The 20,840-nt window shown below is 31.8% G+C and overlaps 1 protein-coding gene, 2 long non-coding RNA genes and 1 pseudogene across 3 annotated transcripts; 2 read left to right on the plus strand and 2 right to left on the minus strand.

The window, feature by feature from the left end:
* Positions 1-9,145: 9,145 nt before the first annotated feature.
* On the minus strand, positions 9,146-11,615 carry LOC110722937 (annotated as a pseudogene).
* A 1,111-nt stretch (positions 11,616-12,726) lies between these two features.
* Positions 12,727-13,068, plus strand: LOC110722983. The gene has a single exon (XM_021902255.1). The coding sequence runs from the start codon at positions 12,727-12,729 to the stop codon at positions 13,066-13,068; it is 342 nt and encodes a 113-aa protein (XP_021757947.1).
* A 2,205-nt stretch (positions 13,069-15,273) lies between these two features.
* Positions 15,274-16,885, plus strand: LOC110722938. Its single transcript, XR_002511655.1, has 2 exons — positions 15,274-15,702; positions 16,525-16,885. It is a non-coding gene; the product is annotated as an uncharacterized LOC110722938 (long non-coding RNA).
* Positions 16,886-17,353: 468 nt separating this feature from the next.
* LOC110722939 lies at positions 17,354-19,222 on the minus strand. Its single transcript, XR_002511656.1, has 3 exons — positions 18,631-19,222; positions 18,377-18,473; positions 17,354-17,532 (listed from the first exon to the last, which is right to left on the minus strand). It is a non-coding gene; the product is annotated as an uncharacterized LOC110722939 (long non-coding RNA).
* Between the last annotated feature and the right edge of the window lie 1,618 nt (positions 19,223-20,840).

Genomic DNA, 20,840 nt, shown 5'->3' on the forward strand with positions numbered 1-20,840 from the left:
ATACTTGGCAAGCTGAAAATAAAAGTTATTTGTTGTTTCCCTTTTCATTGAATTGCATGAAAAGTACAATAATTTTGTTAATCCTAAAATTTATATATTGTATATATACAATAAGAGAAAATCGTGAAAAATGACCTTTTAAATGGTCAACTTTTTGAAAAAGGACATTTTAAGTGAAAACTTGTGAAAAAGAACCTTTTAATTTGTATTTTGTTTTGTATGGGGTACTTGGGTGAGCTTGTAAGGTGGGTCTAAAATAGTCAATACTAGATGTAAGCCCATGTGATACACGGTTCTAATAAATCATTTTATTTAATTTAAAATTTTGTATATTTATGAAGATCATTCATTAGATATATGGATAAAATTCCTAATATCATAAGATAATTTTTTAATTTTAACACTAAAATTACCTTTTGTTGTTTTATTTATTTTACGTGACGCTTCAATTTAAAATCCCAAACTAACTTTATTCATTAATTTTACTTATGTGACAATTTAAATTTTTAATTCAAAAAATTAATGAGAAATCTCGTTTTTTTTATTGATTAAAATAAGTCTTTTGCCTATGCGTTTTTTTAATATACTTGTTATGTTTAAAATGTTAGTCTCATTTATAATTTTTTTAGTATTAAAATTATAGGGAATTAATCATATGAGATTTAATTTTATTCGTCTCGATAAATATATTGTTAAAATCAAACTTTTATAATATTTTCTAGCTAGGGAGAGATTAAAGATATTTGCGATAAAAAATTTTCATGCATATATGTAAAAAAAGATAAGTATTATTTAGTTTTTAATTTAAAATATTAATAAAATAATATTTAATTTTAATTAAGTATTTGCGATGCACGGGTTAGTTTATATTTTTTTTATTTTTTTAATATTATTATTATTACTATTATTATTTTTTATTATTATTTTTATTATTAATTTGTATGGATATTTTTTTTTGAAGGAACCACTTGTAATGATTATTTTAATTAATTTACTTAAAAATATGTTCTAACATACGACAATTTATATATATCATACTCCCTCCGTTTTTTTATATGCATCACTTTGGTTTGCACAAAGTTTTAGGAGAGTAATATAATATTATAAGGGGATGAATAAATTATTATAATAAAAGTAAGATGGGGACCATGAAAGAGAAAGTATGTGAGAGAAGATAGATATTTTTATTATTTTATTGGGGACCATGGAAAAGAGAGAAATAGTATAATAAGTTGAGCGGGGTTTAAAGTAAGAGAGAGAGCAGGGCCGTCGAAGAGGGTGTGCAAGGTTCCCTCTTGCACAGGGCCTCTAATTTTAAGAGGGCCCATTTTTTTAATCCTTTTTTTTTTATTTTTTTTATTTTATTTTTAACTATTGATTGTATACGGAGTATTTGTTAGTCTTCTTGTTTATATATATAACGCCGTCAAGTTTAAATGTAGCAAATCACTCTATTATTTTCATCAAAAACATTTTCCTCCCTTTATTCAAGCTTCATATTAATTTCTACAACTTTCCAAGTTCCTTCATCAATTTAAATTAGTATCGTAGTATCTTAATTAAATCAATTCAATTCCATGGAAAATAATTTCTCCATTCAAGAATTTTTAATGGAAAATTACATATACTCAGTCAAATTCAAACGTTTTTTCTTCTATCACATTGGCAATGAACAATTAATTATATTTGATTTTCCATGATTATTTCATCTAATTCTCAATTGATACACAATCAAACAAAAACAAAAACCAATTGGAACTTCACTTGGGGGTATTGTTTTGATAGCTTTTTGAATGATTGATTTCATTGATTCCTACTTTGTCTATTGGTTAAAGGTAAAATTTTGATATTTATTTTATTTTAATTTTTTTTTAATGTTTCTGGTTTGATAATATCAATTGAAGCAATTTTAATTGATTTTTTTTATACGGTCCTAGACTCCTGGCTGCTAATTTTTCTATGGGCATGTATAAATTGTATGAATGCAATTATGAAGTATATTAATCATTACTATTATTTCACAGTTGTATGAATTTTTTATTTTCAATTTTTTATTTTGCAACTTGTATGTTTAAGATTAGAATCTTAATTGGTTGTTTCTAGTTTTCTACAGACCTATAATTGTATATGTGACATTATTATTATAATTATGATGTTATATTTAGTTGATATATTATCATGAATAAAATATTTGAATTAATTTTGCATAATTGAATATATCATTGTTATACAAAAGCATTTTCATTTTGTAATATAGGAAAATTGTGCATTATCTAAATTATAGATAAAAAGTACTTCGTTTCATAGTATAATTTTTACATTATTAAGGACCCCTTTTTCGATTAAGAACAGGGCCCCCAAAATCAATGCTAAGGCCCTGAGAGAGAGAAATGATAAAATATAGTAAAAGTTACCAAATATAGAAGTGATGCATTTAAAAAAAAAAACCTCAAAAAGGAAATTGATGCATATAAAAAAAACGGAGGGAGTAACATAGTTTGATATATTATCCTTCAATTATATGGTTATTTTAGTATCATATGAATTAAGAAATTAAAATAAAAGATAATCTATAATCTAATCCTAACCCATCTTTAATAAAATAAGTATCAAAATTAGATTTTAAATTTTATAAGAGATCTTATATGTTTTATTATTACTATCATACTCTATAATCTAATCCTAACCCAACTTTAATAAAATAAGTATCAAACTTAGATTTTAACTTTTATAAGAGATCTAATACGTTTTATTATTACTATCATATTTCGTGTATAGGAGATTGATATCTCAACTCTTAAGTTTCAAGGCCGAAACACTATAATCTAATCCCAACCCAACTTTAATAAAATAAGTAATAGGAGATCCATTAGAATAAAAATATTTCTTTGTAATAATTTTCCATCACTGTTACAAATACGCCATACGATCTTTTGAACAAACATTCACATATACCACAATTATTATATAGAAACTAATGCAACAATATGAGATATAGAAAACAATACTCCCGAAAAAGATGTAAGCCCGTGCGATGCACGGTTCTTGAAAATCATATTAATTTAATTTAAAATTTTGTATATTTATGAAGATCATTCATTAGATTTATGGATAAAATTCTTAATATTATAAGATAATTTTTTAATTTTAACACTATTGTTATCTTTTGCTGTTTTATTTATTTTACGCAATGCTTAGATTTAAAATCACAAACCTTATTCACTAATTTTGCTTATGTGACAGGTTAAATTTTTAATTCAAAAAAGTAACGACAAATCTCGTTTTGTTATTGACCTAAATAAGTCTTTTGCTTATGCGTTTATTTAATATACTCATTCTATTTAAAATGTTAGTCTCATTTATAATTATTTAACTATTAAAAATTATGGGAAAATAATTATCTAAGATTTAGTTTTATTCGTCTCGTGAGTACATTATTAAAATCAAACTTTTATAATATTTGCTTGGGTGAGATTAAAGATATTTGCGATCAAAAATTTGCATCCATATATGTAAAAAAGATATTACTTAGTCTCTTTTTTTTTTTTGGTGAGAAGATAATTATTGGTTTTTAAAAATAATTTAAAATTTAATTATTCTCTATTCGTTCTTTTTACCTATGTGTCAAAATTCTTAAATCATATTCGTCACTTTTGCTTAGGTGGCGAGTAAACTTTTTAATTCTAAAATAAATTATTAATCTAATTTTTCATTGGACAAAATAAGACCTTTTCTTATGTAGCACACCGAATACTCCCGAAAATGCCTACTTTATTTATATAAATTAAATTATTATATATGTTGTGTATAACCTTAGATCATAGAAAATTGGTATATCTCCTCATACTTGAGATGCTAGCCTATATATAATGAATTAAGGAAAATTTGACAATTACTACATTCTATTATGTCCATTTTAGCAATTACCACCTTTTTTTTTTTAATTTTTAAATTACCACCTTCTATTTTCAAAAACATCAAAAATTACCACCTTCTTGCCTTCCAACTACCACATGATGTCATTTTGGGCCCATTCTTTCCCTTCCATCCCTATTTCTCTCTCATTTCTCATCTCCCCTTCACTTTTTTTCCCTAGTTAGAAGACTTTCGACACAAAGGGCACAAATCATCAAACTTCGTGGACACACACGAGGGAACACCCCCACATACTCCACGGTAGCCACTCACCCTGGACCGAACCAGCCCGACTCTGATACCATTTGGTAAGTCGCCGAACCATGCTCATACACACGCTAGTACAATATTGTTCGGTTTTGTTTTTGGGCTCTTTTCCAAAAGGCCTTGTACTAGTGTATTGAGCATCACTTTATAAATAGCTTCTTCCCTTGCTATTTCTTCCATGTGGGACTTGGGATGAAATTCCCAACAACGTTCAACTTTTTTTTTTTTTAATTTTTTTTTGGGTTGAAGTGTGGGTATATAATACAAAAATGAAGATTGTTTTTGTAATATTTTAGGTAGTTCTTTCATTAGCATACTCCCTCCCATTTTCACATTTAAGCACATTTAATATTCTTTCAAAATTATGTTTTAATAAGAACACTAAAAGATGAATAAATCAGATAGACTTGGGAATATATACCAATGTGAAATTACCACAAGAAATTCGAATAATCATGCAGAAATTGAACATGTTAACGATGGCCTGTCATAATCATTTAGGAGATGCCCATAATTGATCAGTATGTACGATACATATCAAATGGCCTGGCTTCAACGCACTAGAAGATAAAGCATAAAATGGAAATTCGTCGTGTTTCCCAAGCCTAGTGATACTTTGCACCCCAATTATCATTTTTGTGTACCAATTTTACTCCAAACAATCGTGACACTTCTCTCCAATTGGGACTTGGGTGTGCGGATAACAAATCAAATGGTGTGGGAATCAATTCCCGTACCCCAAAAACACATGACTCACATTAAAGGGAAGATTGAGCATTAAGTTTTTTCTATTGTTACCCTCTTCATCCCTTGCCTTATATTCCTCTTTAAGGTGTCCTTTTGAAATTATTATATTATCTTATTTGCATTTTTTTCTTTTTAGTCACTGTTCACTCTACCCTTACAAAATATTAGGAAAATTTGACAATTACCACCTTCTGTTATGTCCATTTTAGCAATTACCACCTTCTATTTTTTTTTTTTTTGAAAATTACCACCTTCTATTTTCAAAAACATCAAAAGTTACCACCTTCTTGTCCCCCAACTATCACGCAACGTCATTTTGGGCTCATTCTTTCCCTTTTCTCCCTATTTCCCTCACATTTCTCATTCCTAACTCGATTCTCATCCCCCTTTTCACTTTTTTCCCCCAAACAATAAAAAACACTTCAATTCACTCCTCCAAATCAAAATTGACGAACAATTATTGGTGGTTTGGGGGAAAAAAAGTGAAAGGGGAGATGAGAATCCAAATAGGAATGAGAAATGTGAGGGAAATAGGGAGGAAAGGGAAAGAATGGGCCCAAAATGATGTCACGTGGCAGTTGAGGGCAAGAAGGTGGTGACTTTTGATGTTTTTGAAAATAGAAGGTGGTAATTTTCAAAAAAAAAAAATAGAAGGTGGTAATTGCTAAAATTGACATAACAGAAGGTGGTAATTGTCAAAATTTCCAAAATATTATTCAAAGTAAAAATCGGTACCTTTAAAGAAAAAATATAATAAAGAATTAGTAAAACATAGTTTAAGTTCATTAAAAGTAACTTGAGTTCAGCAAAAAATAATCATAATTTAATAAAAATAATTTCAGCTCATTTTAAATAAGGCAAAGTAAACAGAACCTAAGGTGCACACTATGTTTTCTTTTTTTCTTCAAAAGGTGGATAGTCGAATACAGACATGTGGAGTAAGGGAGTAAGTTTTAAAGCGTACGTGAACCACATTGTTCAAGGTTAATGGTGGGGCCAATAAAGAATAATATGGATCCCTGGTAGAGGGATAAATCGGTCATTGGACAATCACCTTAAGCCAAACAATATTTCTACCTAAACCAACCTAAGACAAGTCTAGGGTAAGTAAAGGATCGTATCCACCGGGAATAGGTAAAGAACACCAAGAGTACGTATGAAATGTTTGTAAGCTAGTTCGGTCACAAAGTGGGGGTTTTGATTAAATAACTAATATGGAGACAAACACTAGGGGGAAATGGAATCGATACCAACCAAACCAATGGATCAAAACAATAAGCTAACATGAACACAAATTGGGTGATAGAAAGGGCATGCACTCAACATTGCCTTCTTTCGAAGCCACAGCATTAAGCGTTCCTAAACCAAACTCAACTAACAAGATAGGCCAACCAACTCTTAACAATGGGAAGTAGACTACTAACTTAGGTTTGTCTTTCGATCGGTCCAAGAAAGCATTAAGGCACAAGTAATTGGGATTTCTCACCTAATTATTGCAACTAATACTACTACATCATCCAAATAAGAAACCGTAATCAAGAGAAATTTAGCATAACATATCACATAAGAAAAGGCTCACAACTAGACCTCATCTTTCAATGCAAGCATAAAAGTGAATACATAAGCAAGAAGTGGCCATCTAATTACACATGCAATTAACCAATTCTTTAATAATCAATCATCAACCCAAAATGAATATGCAAGCACAAATATCAATCAACCCATGGCTTGATTGGGTCTTCACCCAACCCCTATACTAATCAGCTACTCACTAATAATCATGATGAAGAACAATCTAACAACAATATCTAAGTTCAACATTAATCTAACAAGTTGAGAAAAGTAGCTAGTAAAAACAAGGTAGATTGAACATGCAACAACAACTAAGCAATATTAAGAAATAAATTAAAAATTTAAAGCAATTAAAAACTGAAAATAAAGAGTAAGAGATAGAGGAAGAATAACTAATGAAGCTTCAAACTTGAGGAAATGTTGAAATTAAGAATACAAACTTCAATTAATCTACTTTAATTATTGAGTTTGAGAGAAACTTAGCTAATTAGTGAGAGTTTAGAGAGCTAACTAAAAGATAAGGGTCTAAGAAAAACTAAGGGAAAGAAGATCCGTAAAAATGAAGCCAAGGTTGTTATTTATTTACTCCTAAAATTACATTGTAAAATTAGTCAAGAAAATTGGGGTTGCAGTGAGGAGCGCCCGCTCCTAGCTGCAGAAAAAAGAGGCAGATTGTGGAAGCTCGGGGAGGAGCGCCCGCTCCTCCTTTGGTGCACGCCTGCTCCACTAAGAACAAGTCTAAGGCAGATTTGTAGAGCCTTGATTGGAGCGCCCGCTCCTTATTGACTGGTGCACGCCCGATCCTAAGCTTGCTGGGTTTCCTTGAATATGCTTTTGAGCCTAAGCTAAATCTTCATCTTGTCTTTGTACCTATAGACACAAGCACACACAAAAGAGGAGTAGAAACACCAAAAGCTACAAATTTGCACAAAAAGGAGTTAAAAAAGGGTTAAAGAGGGGAAAAGGACAACAAAATCGTGTTAAAAATACCATGATAAGCGGACAAAAAAAACATTTATCACCCGCCTTAGGTTAAATTGGAACATTGTATTTGCTGCATGCCACCAGTAAATTTACAATGACGAGCAAATTACCTTAGGATTTTAGAGGTGTTAAAATCAACTCTGAAAAAAAAAACCCATTTGTTTTGAAACATAACTAACTTAATTTGACTTGAGAAGTTTAAGATCCAATCTTAATCTGTAACCAACCTTAACTTAACTCGAATTTGGATTTATCGAGTCGATCTGATTCACCCAACACCAATTTGACCTAACTTGATTGAACACAACCTGACACTAAATTGACCAAACTTGAACTAAAATCGACACCAGTTTGACCCGATTTGAATTCAACCTAACCCAAAATTTACCCGACAAGTTCCCAATTTAATCTAATTTGTTTGGACACGACTTGATTCGACTCGACATGATTCAACTCGACATGATTGTAACCGGTCTCGATTTTAAACCAAAAATATATTTAAACTAGCCTATTATTTTTTAACGAAATCAAACCAAACCTATTATTGGCCTTCCTACTTTTACTTAAACATAATTACTTTGATTATGTAATTGTTTGTTTCATTAATTTTTAAAAACTTTTTTTTTATTTTTACCTAAACATAACTAGACCATATATTTGGCCATCATCTATCAATATGTCATTAGTTTCATAACTTATATAATTACTTAATTTATGCCATCGATTATTGAGCCAAACTTTACATAACCAAAATAGCCGCGATCTAGAATCAACCCGATCAAAATTAATCCGACCCGAAATTAATCCATTCACCCCTGTTTTGAACCGGATACTAATTTATGACATGTAAAATTTCAACCAATCACAATGCACCATTTAGTTTAATAATGTATGGTAGTCGTATTTTAGATGACCACTGTAAAATCCTGCAATGTTACTTTCTGCAGGTGTGGAAGGAGGAGTGCGCTGCTGACCGTAGATGGTTAACGTGGACTTGTTGGAGGTGAAACTTCAGCCATTTTGATCTCAAAATATGCTGGAACGATGTAATAACGGTTTATTTTATTTAAGACTTTTGTTGTTTTAATAGTGAAGAAATTAATTGTGGTTCTAAAAATGATACTCCATCTGTTTTTTTTTTTATATGCATCAGTTTTACCGGCATATTTGTCGAGACGCTAATTTGACCATAAATATCTTTGATTGTGTATTATTAAAAGTTATAACAAAATTATATTATGAAACTTGACATTATGAAGAATCTAATGATATATAATATAATAACATTTATTCATTTTTTAGAGGTGAAAAAATTAAGTCAACTATGGTTTGTGAATAGTGCAATTGTCAAAGTGATGCATATAAAAAAACGGAGGGAGTATATCTTGTAACCATGTTCATAAAATACTTTTAGGACTTTCTCTTCACCCGAAACAAGTAAATCTGGTCTGAATTTTTTAAGATCTGATATAGTCTGATTGAATTTTTCTGATATGGTCTGGTTTGATCTGACTTAGCAATTTGACTAAACTTTGACTGTATTTTAATACCAATCTATAAAGAAAAACATTTTCAAAATGTATCTTGTAAGATTCGTCTCATCAGGAACTTTTTATAAACGTAATATTTATAATTTTTTTTAATACGCAATTAACGATATTCAACAGTAAGTAAATGATTTAAAAGTTCTGATCTGGTATGATCTGAATCTTTCTGATTAGGTCTGATCTTATCTGAATTTATTAAGGAATAAGTAATAAGTATCTGAAAGAAGTTGAAAGACAACAAGTCCTTAGTTGTCGTTAGGTTTATTATCTCCATAATTTGATCATGTTAGTTTTTGCACTAGTAAAGGATGCAATTTCTTCAAATTACGGATCAACTATCATACTATATATGTGTACAGTACAAGCCATTGAAAAGAAACATAAAATTCAATAAATCCAAAATTCACGTCAATATGCAACCAAAAAAGAAAAAAAAATCTAGTAAAACTGGTACTAAAGAAACAAATACATTACAAACAATACATTTGCTACCCCTTAAAGCCAGTATAAACTTGTAACACCGTAAGAATGAGAAGCACCACCAAATATATCACAGAAATGATTGACCATGGATGATTGAAGTAATTCTTCCTCAATATAGCCTGCCATTTGTTCCATCTAGTAGTAGCATGTGCATTCAACTTTCGACTAATTTTCGAATAATAGAAGTTTGGAGTATATATCATAATATATGTAGTCATTCTGTTCACAATAGCTGTAACCTCATCATCGCTCCCAAGCCAATGCTTGATTATTCCATGCTGAACTAGTATTTGCACGTCTTCAGGAGTGTCGATCAATGCATCAAGGAAGAATACATAGTCGATAAAGTAAGAATCAGTAATGTTAGTGGACCATCTCAACCAAAAGCTTAAGCTGATGGTTGAGGCCCATAAATATGTTTTATACTCTATCACTCCCCCCTCACACGAGAGCCCGTTTGGGCTAGAAGTGTGGTTGCAGCATGGGCCCTCCTCATACCCAGCGCTTAATATTCCACTTGAAAGTGGGGGTGGATGAGATTCGAACCCGTGAACTTTATGTCACGCTGGCTCCGATACCATGTTAGTGGACCAACTCAACCAAAAGCTTAAACTGATGGTTGAGGCCCAGGAATATGTTTTATACTCTATCACGCCCCCTCACACGAGAGCCGTTTTAGGCTAGAAGTGTGGATACAGCATGGGCCCTCCTCATACCCAGCACTTAATATTCCACCTGAAAGTGGGGGGGTGGATGAGATTCGAACCCGTGACCTTTATGTCACACTCGCTCCGATACCATGTTAGAGGACCAACTCAACCAAAAGCTTAAACTGATGGTTGAGACCCATGAATATGTTTTATACTCTATCACGCCCCCTCACACGAGAGCCCGTTGGGGTAGAAGTGTGGATGCAGCATGGGCCCTCCACATACCCTGCGCAATATTCCACTTGAAAGTGGGGGGTGGATGAGATTCGAACCCGTGACTTTTGTATCACGTTGGCTCTGATACCATGTTAAAGGACCAACTCAACCAAAAGCTTAAGCTGATGGTTGAGGCCCATGAATATGTTTTATACTCTATCAAGTAAAGTAGTGGCATTGCTCAAAAAATATGATGCAGCGAATAGCTTATGTAGTGTCTTGAATCGTCAATGTTGGAATATGTAAAACTCCGTTGGTATATCTAATATCTAGTAAATTCGTACTATCAGTTGCAACAAATTTTATTCCTGCAGCCTTTAGTTCTTTGGCACTAGGAGGAAATTGAGACTCTTCATTTTTGTTTTTTGGGTTCAGATGATTATGACTACGTTTGGAAGGTAAGAAACATAGCCTTACTTCATCGTTTTGTCGAATAAAATCCTGATTTCGTGCTGGAGGTAAGCAACAAATTCTCAAAAAATCGACAAGATGCTTAATATACGACGCCTCACTTACTTTCTCTCTACCTACAATAAGCGCGGCCTCTCTCCCAGGAATATAAGTTTCGCCTATAAAATTGCAAGTTAGATCCTTGAAGGAAATGTGGGTCCGAGTATCAGCTCCACCAAAAGCTTCATATAATTTATTAAGAACGAAAAAGGGAAGTTGATTATCTTCTAGAAACAAATCTTGTTCGACTTTCACTACCCATGCTATTTTTTTTCTCCATAGGATCCGTAGGGACGGATAATTGACTATTACTATGAAGCATAATGTAGTAGATGATAAATAATGCAGCATCGATCAACATCATTTCAACAAACTCATCACTCGAAAGACTTATTGTTTCTTCGTAGTAAGAACGAGCTTCACCCTCCCATTGCTTTATAATGTCAATGTATTGGGCTAAACTATATGCTCGGTCATCATATTTATGGATTCCGAGCTCTAGGAAGCATTCGAGGTGCCTCAATTTTAGCTCTTCTGATTTTTTCAGAGAAGATTTTTTGTAGTAAATTGGACCAATTGAAACAACAGAAGGCTGATAACTTTCTCTATTTACCTTGCGAATATGTTCAGGCACCTTATAAAGGCAGTGCGTAGATAGAGATTTAGGCAATGATCTAAGTTTGTATTGTATTGAAGATTTCACATTTTCAGTTTGAGCTGCCATCCCAGGAGTTCTGTAAGAAAAATTATGTAAGTTGTTGATTTGAAACAAGAAGTCTACAAATTATCTAAAACTAGGTTAGATCCCGTGCCATGCACAGTGATCGTTATACATTATTAATAGATAAATATTATAATTATAAATTAGTCGAGGAATAATAAAAGTATGTAATACATTAAATTTTAATTGTAGCTTCTAATACACAATTAAAAATAAACGTAGGCAAAAAATCCAAGCAATATTTTTTTTTTTTTGTTGTAAAACAGATCACAAAATATTTTTAAGAATATATTTTTTGGTTTATAGTTGTCCAATTTTCTGTTTTAGAAAAATTATTTATGAAATCTTTTTACTTTAAATATACTACATTAATATGGAATATGCACTATAAATAATATTATTTTTGAAATTGATTTGCTTCCTTAATTAATAGATTTTTTTCTATAAAATAATAATAATAATAATTAAAGACACACCAGGAGATGACACGTGTCATTGCTGGTGTGTCTTTTAGTATATAATATTGATTGATTGATTATTATTAATTAGCTACTTAATATGCAAAAGATAAAGTGAAACGGTCAAATGGAGGGTGCATCGGGTATATGAGATTATACGTAATAAGCGTATATTGTGACTCATATGTAATGAAAATTATGGTCATGTGATAAACAAAAAAACAATCTCGTACAAACAATACATTTTTCGACGACTAGATAATATTAGACAATTAGTAGACCAACTTTAACGTATAAAACTATAACTCACAAGATAAATGATTGTTAGTGGACCAACTCAACCAAAAGCTTAAGCTGATGGTTGAGGCCCAGGAATATGTTTTATACTCTATCACCCCCTCACACGAGAGCCCATTTTGGCTAGAAGTGTGGATGCAACATGGGCCCTCCTCATACCCAGCGCTTAATATTCCACTTGAAAGTGGGGGGTGGATGAGATTCGAACCCGTGACCTTTATGTCACGCTGGCTCTGATACCATGTTAGTGGACCAACTCAACCAAAAGCTTAAGCTGATGGTTGAGGCCCAGGAATATGTTTTATACTCTATCTTCTTCTTTCTTTCTTCTCCTCTACTTTCTTCCTCTGTTTTCTACCATGGTGGAAACAAAATCTTCTGTTCATCCTGCTCTTGTTGTGCCTAATATCAAGGCTAACATACCCATTACTCTTGAAATGGCCAATGTCCAATATTCTACGTGGGCGGAATTGTTCAAAATTCACGCGCGATCTCATAGGGTCCTTGACCATATCATCCCCCCTGCCAAGGGTAAGGAAAAGGTTCCTTCTACCGACGAAGAGAAGGAATTATGGTCTACTTTGGATGCCACAGTCCTCTCGTGGATCTATTCCACAATTTCGAATGAGTTGCTGCAGACCATTATTGAGCCCGACTCTACGACTATGGATGCTTGGAATCGATTGCGTGATATATTTTAAGACAATCAAAATTCACGTGCCGTTTCCCTTGAACAAGAATTCCCAACTACGACCATGGAGGATTATCCTAGTGTCTCTGAGTATTGTCAGCGTATCAAATCCCTTGCGGATCAACTTACAAATGTTGGGGCTCCGGTTTCGGATAGCTGAATGGTATTGCGTTTGGTGAGTGGTCTTTCGAAAAAATACAGTAGTTTGGGTACGCTTATCCGTCAAAGCGATCCCCTTCCTCCGTTTTACAAGGCCCGATCTATGCTCACTCTCGAAGAGGCCGGGTTAGCTAAGGAGACGACCCCTGAGTTTGTGATGTTGGCTTCCTCTACTGATGATAGCTCGAATTTTTCTGAAAATAATTCGGGTGGGAAAAATAAGGGGAAGAGCTCCGGCAGAACTTCGGCAACAGCGGTGGCCGGCGCAACACCGGTGGTTCCAGCGGCAAGGGTGGCCGTCGGCAGACCAGTGGTGGACGTAGTCCCGGACAGCAACACCAACAGTCAGGTACTCCTCCTTCATATTGGCAGCAGCCTGCTAGGCCGTATCCATGGGGGTGGAATGGCTGGCCCATCCCTCCTTGTCCTTACCCAACACAAGGATGGGTTAGAATCATCTCAACAGAATCGGACTAGCTCTATTTTGGATCCTAGGCCGCAGCAGCATTCTCAGCAAGCCTATTCCGTAGGCACTACTCACGGGCAGCCCCCGTACACTCCAACAAACATTGAAGCTGCCATGCACACCATGACTCTCAACCAACCCGACCCGGCTTGTTACATGGACACCGGTGCGACATCTCATATGACTTCTTCATCCGGTAATTTTTCTTCTTATTTTAATTTGAGCACTCATCCTAGGAATGGCATTGTTGTTGGTAGTGGTCAAACTATTCTGATTCATGGCTATGGTCACACTAATCTACCATCTCCAAATCCACCCCCTCCCTTAAAAATGTCCTACATGCTCCTAAACTCATTAAAAATCTCATCTCTATTAGAAAGTTTACTTCCGATAATTCTGTGTCAGTTGAGTTTGATCCTTTTGGGTTTTCTGTGAAGGATTTTCGGACGGGGAAGCCAATCATGAGGTGTGAGAGTCGGGGCGGCCTATATCCTATTACCTCCTCCTTCAACAATCAAGCATCTCCTTCTACCTTTGCTGCTATTTCTCCTAAGCTTTGGCATGATCGACTGGGTCATCCGGGAACTCTTGTTTTAGATGTGCTTAGGCATAATAAATGCATTGATTGTACTAAACTTTCTAGTTCTAGCCTTTGTGGTTCTTGTGTCCTCGGAAAACATATTAAATTGCCATTTGTTTCCTCTATTTCTAATACTATGATGCCATTTGATATTTTGCATAGTGATCTTTGGACATCTCCTGTTTTGAGTTCTAATGGCCATAAATATTATATGTTAATTTTGGATGATTTCTCGAATTATTTATGGACTTTTCCCTTAACCCGAAAATCAGACGTATATGACAAATTCTTGATTTTTAAGGCTCACATTTTAACCCAATTCGAACGAAACATCAAAACTATCCAATTTGACAATGGTAGGGAATTTGATAATGGTCCGTTTTGGGATTTTTGTAAAATTCATGGTTTGTCTTTCCGTATCTCTTGCCCTCATAATTCTTCTCAAAATGGGAAGGCCGAAAGGAAAATTCGGTCTATTAATAATATGACTAGGACTCTTCTAGCTCATGCCTCACTTCCCCCTTCTTTTTGGCATCATGCTCTCCAAATGGCAACATATCTCCTTAATATTCTTCCGAGTAAATTATTGGGTAAAAAGTCTCCTCTAGAAGTTTTATATCAACGGAAACCTTCTTATTCTCATCTTAGGGTGTTTGGGTGTTTATGTTATCCCTTATTTTCTTCCACTACTATTCATAAGTTGGAACCGAGATCTACTCCTTGTGTGTTTTTGGGATACCCAACCAATCATTGTAGCTATAAATGTTATGACTTGTCCTCGCGTAAAATTATCATTTGTCGTCATGTAGTATTTGATGAGAGTGTGTTTCCTTTTGCAAAACTTCATACTCCACAGACTCATACCTATGATTTCCTTGATGATGGATTATCCCCATTATTAATTCATCATTTGAATCACTCTGATGAGCCCAAACAACCACATCTTGATGTTGCTCAGCCCACAAATGTGCCTCTCTCCCCACGGCCCAGTCCGCAGACCGAGCCCAACTCTCCTGTTGAAAATTATACCCTACATCCTAGTGTAGGATGGTCTACCTACACCCCCTGATGCTACGCCGTTTTGTAGCTTGCGGGGAGTACTCACAAGCTAATTCATGCTTCAATTCTTTCCTTTTTTTATTTATTTTTTTAATTCCTTGTTTCTTATTATTCAAGCTATGTATATAAATGATTTTAAATCCAATATTTTCTCTCTCCTCAATTGATCAATTTCCATTTTTCTACCTACATTCTCTCTAGTTAATTCATCTTCTTCATTTGATTTTATACTAATTTTGCCGTTTATTTTTCCTACGATTTTGATAATTGTTGTTGATCATCAATGGCTGATTCTTCATCTGCTAATTTCGATCGTGATTACGAAAGTGGGTTTCCGTCTTCTAGAGTTCGATTGATTGATTCGTTTGTTCATCAACAATGTGAGTAATTACAATCATAATTTTGTAATTTTTATCATCAATACATTGTTGTGTTATAATGCTCTGTTTATTTCAACTTAATTTATGTATTATTATTCTTTTCGTTGCTTCAATTTTCAAAATTTGATTATGATTATGATGAACGTTTTTGGATTGTTCATACTTTGTTATGAATATTTCGCTGCTTCAATTTATTTCATTGCTCTATGTTTGAAAATTGTGTGATTTTGTTTGTATGCTTTTATTTATTTATTTAGTTTTTGGATCATTTTTATATTTAAAATTAATCAATTATGTGTTATCATTTGTACTTCTTAATTTTTTTATGTCATATATGATTATTTGTTTTTACCATTTTTTCTTGATAATATTATGTGTCAAAATTTTCCACATTGATCATGTGCAATTTTGCTATTGAACATTGTATTTGTTAATTATTGTTCATTTTTGAAACATGTTATGTTCATTTATAATTGTATATTAAAACTTTGTGCAATGAGAAAAAAAACTGATATTTCATATCTTGCTAAGGTTTTGATCTTATCTGTTTATTTAAGTGTTTGAAATTGAACATTTATATATTTTAATATGATCATTTAACTTTTATTTGAAGGCGAAGGATTTAGTGTTTAAAGGATTTAATATGATCATTTTTTGAAACTTGTTATGTTCATTTATAATTGTATATTAAAACTTTGTGCAGTGGGAAAAAAAGCTGATATTTCATATCTTGCTAAAGTTTTGTTTTTCTTATCTGTTTATTTAAGTGTTTGTAATTGAACATTTATATATTTTAATATGATCATTTAATTTGTTTTGCAGTCGAAGGATTTAAATATTCCTATAAATAAAAGTGTTGCTGGTGTTTCTGCTGCTCAAGCTCAATGTAATGTTCCTATAAATAAAGGTGGTGCTGGTGTTAAAAATGATGCTCAAGTTAATCCAAGAGTACTAATGCGTTTACAAAATCTCAAACTAGATATTTTGTTCCACCCGTAGTTCTTGGCATTGTTCCAACTTCAACTCAGGATTGTTCAAACTTCAATCCAGAAATGTTTAAACCCCATTCCAGAAATGTTCAATCGACAAATGTTTAAGTTATTCCTCCCACGGTTCCAATAAATGATCAAGGTGCTCTTGTTCAAAGTTCTTCAAGTGTTAAAGACATAAGAATTTGTTTCTATATAATACCTTTTTTAGTATATTGTTTTTTTTTTAAATTCAACATATGTAAATGATTATTTATCAATTTGAAAATGAACAAAAGTAAAGAACCAACAACCAATTCATAAAACCTAAAAATTATATATTTTTTTTCATACAAATAAAGATTAAAATGAAATATCAATTCCAATAATTTTTTTAACAAATAAAATCTATAAGTCTATTTTCCTCCAAAAAAAATCATCTATAAAACTATATACTTCCTTCGTTTTCTTTTACTTGCAACACACCTTTTAGGCACGCAATTTTAGGAGATGATTAGTGAGGGTAAACGAGCTATTTTATCAATATAATTTTTACACGAAGATTAGAATAGGGTTAAGTATCATTTGTAAAAATTATAATGAATAATTTATCCGTTTACATTACATAAACCCGACCTCAAAACACGTGCCACAAGGCTGTGTTGCAAGTAAAAAGAAACGGAGGAAGTATAAGATATGATCATATACACATTCATTAATGAACATATACACTTTCATAAATGAACATATAACATGTACTATTCATTTGCAAACTTCCTTGCTTATCTTCTATTTAACCTATATTTAGTGTTTTTCTTCAAATAGCATCAGTTCCGCATCCTTGCTTCCTAATTTGGTTCACCTGTTGAACAAAATGAATTAACAAATGTTAATTATTATATACACTACTTTATAAATGAACAATATATCTTACATTATTGTACATTTATCACTTTTACACTATTTGGTTTCAAATCACAAATCTAACTCTCATTAAGTTTAGTAGTGAATGTTTCTATATGCTTCATAATGTATACTCCGCAGTTTGTATAATCAGCGTTGTTAAGCCATTTTATCTTCTCCAAAACAACTACGTATTCTTCAATTCCATGTGCAAATTTATATCAAATATGTAACTTTGGACATCACTACAATATAGCTAGATTAGTTGTAAGATATTAGTTTTAATGCATACAAATGAACATTATCAATATTATACATGAGGATAATGTATAAAAGAAATGAACATTCGTTATTTAGGCATATAAATATATATGTAAACTGAAATGAACCAATATTAACATATATTTTAAAATGAACATTACTTTATATGTAAATGAACATTATGAATTTCATAAATGATCAAAAGATTTGATAGAATAAATAAGTCAGTTTCTCAACTCAAATGAATGATTATTTATGCATTTCATAAATGTGCATAACATATCATAAAAATGAACATTATTTATTTAGGCATATAAAGTCAAATATAAACTCAAATAAATTCAAATATACAAATGAACATTTATAATTCTATATATGTTCGTATATTAACTCGGAATCGTAGAAATGTTAACATCTATACCATAAGACTTTTTAATATCTTTTAAAAGTTCTAGATCTACAACTTGAGACTTTTGTTCGTTGTTTTTTTTTTAAAAAATTTTTCTACTCTTGTTTAAATAGGTTTTTGAAATAATACTTACGTTTCTTCAGACTATGCCTTGTTATGTTCAACGAACAGGATTCTTCTCTGAATCCTCATTCTCTTTATCTCTCTAATTCGAAATATATTTTTCGGTTCTGTAAAAAAAAAAACACAAAACATAGTAGATTTTAATGATTTTTGCATAAAATAGTTCTAATCAAGTTAGATTATGTTTCTGAACATGTAATTTCAAAATGAAATACGTAGTAGAAAAAATAGGTTCATACAAAATTTTTTAGTAAAATTACTTACTCTTTCTGTGAATGTTGTTGCGATTGTTGAATTTCTTCGCAAATGTAGACATTTGAAGGAATTTAGCAATATTTTGAAGCAATTTCGTAGTATTTTGAAGCAATTTCGTAGTATTTTGAAGCAATTTTGGTTCATATTTTCTGGTTTTGATGAGAGAGAAAGTCTAGAGAAATGAAGAAGAAGGTTTTAGAGAGAATGGTGGGTAGTTACAGTAGGTTAGTGGGTTATGGGATGTGGGTAACATGATAAACGCATCATTTAGAGGGGGTGTAGGTATCCCTACCTACACTAGGGTCTAGTGTATACCAATTATATATTATTCCGATTTTTTTTTAAATAATTTTATTGAGCCTAATTTTGCACCCTCATAGCTACGTTTTGGATCTGCCTTTGACTAGTTAACATGTACCTAAGTTCAATTAACATATCACTAATATAACAACTAGCAATAAATTTAAAGCACCAAAAGAAATTTTAATTGTCTTGTACAGTAATGAGTTGGATTATGGAATCTTTAAGTAGAAGCTAATTCATTGAATTTAGATGAACAAAGAGTAATCAATGCTTAAAACCAGTACAAATTTGTAACACAGTGAGGATAAGAAGAATAGTCACATAGACAATGGAAATGATTGACCAAGGAAGATTGGAGTAGTCTTTCCATAATATGTACAGGTTGGCATGTATATTTAATTATTCAGCAATATTAGAATAAATAAATTTGTATAAAAGGGCCTTTTTTAGGTTAATCATCTGCCCACATTTTTTTTTTCTATTAGTTCACATCTTAAGCAAAATTATGTTAATTTATGCTGTATTTTTATTTAAGTAAAAAAAAAAATTATGAAGGCTGCATTTCTTATTTTTTGGTTTTCTTAACTGTACACTAAATCATTGCGCAAGAAATAAGATTTATATGTAATTAAACTGACTGACTTTTTTTTTTTTTTTTTTTAAAGTGGGGGATAGCTGTCCCCCCTCAAATTCCTTTGGAAACAGAATGTCATGATCAAATTCTTCTTAATACTAACAGTAAGGATAATCCAGAATTAGAGGATAAACATGAATCTTGGAGAATAGTTAGAACAACTCGAATTGAATTTGGAGTACCTGATGGAGAGGAAGAGGGTTGAGAGCAAGAAATAAGGTCGACACCCAAGAATACTTCTGTAAATTTATTGTGGTTTCGATGAGATTGGTCGATAATACAATTTTGTTTTTTATATTTGTATATTTATTTACCCATTGACAAGTTGAATTCTTATTTAAGGTGCGAAGATTAAATTATTTAATATGAGAATAATAATATACAAATTTTAAGTAATGTATCAATACACTATATTAATGAACTATATGTGCAATATAATAATAATTATGTAATTTTATGTATTTATTATATTTTTAATTAATTTCACGTAATTTGTTAAAATATAAATAATTTTGTTTTAATTAATTTGTGTAAATAATGGAAAAGCAAAATTTGGAGGCATTGAGAAGGAGAGGGATGAAGGCAAAAAACATAATCGAAACACAACAATCATTTTGTAGTATTACTGACAATGAATGGTCGTACCCTTCTTTTTTTGTATGATAAGGTAAATTCGTATTTGTTTGGCTCATGAGATATTAAATTGGATTGATGCATGGCAGTTTAGTGTCAATTTGGAGGGGTTTTCAATGTATTTTGCAATCCGAGCAAGAACAACATTGATGAACGGAAAAGATCAACACATATCTTCATTATGCTCACATCCGATAGTGTTCGTCTAGTTACACTTTCCAACAAAGTTGTTAAACCAACATTAATTGATATTACTGGATCGTCTTTCGTAGCATTAGAAAATAAGGTAAAAACACTAATGATGAATTGGCAAAAAAGAAATGAATTGTTAATAGATAATGAAAATGATTAAAAAAAAAAATTGAAAAGATTTTTTCCATGATGAAGACATCATCGATCCTCTAAAAGAAGGAGAGATCAATTTAGTGGAAGATGCTCCTGTTGTGTATAGATTATTTCTCAGCAAGTGAATTAGTTTAAGGTAAATTTCTTGTTACATTTGTGTTTAACTTGTGTGATTTGTTAAGTTTGCTTATTTTTGTGTTTGTTTCTATTTAATTTGTTTTTTCAATGTTTGTATAGCCCTATCTCGATTCCATACATAAAATTTTGTCTTAATGTTGGCTGATAACTTTGCAAATTAGTTTGT

This window comes from Chenopodium quinoa, unplaced genomic scaffold (assembly GCF_001683475.1).
Source record: "Chenopodium quinoa cultivar QQ74 unplaced genomic scaffold, ASM168347v1, whole genome shotgun sequence".
Taxonomy (NCBI): domain Eukaryota; kingdom Viridiplantae; phylum Streptophyta; class Magnoliopsida; order Caryophyllales; family Amaranthaceae; genus Chenopodium; species Chenopodium quinoa.

What these genes read in the sequence shown, in the direction of transcription:
- LOC110722983 (XM_021902255.1), top strand. Translation starts at nt 12,727, where the DNA reads ATGGTGGAAACAAAATCTTCTGTTCATCCTGCTCTTGTTGTGCCTAAT.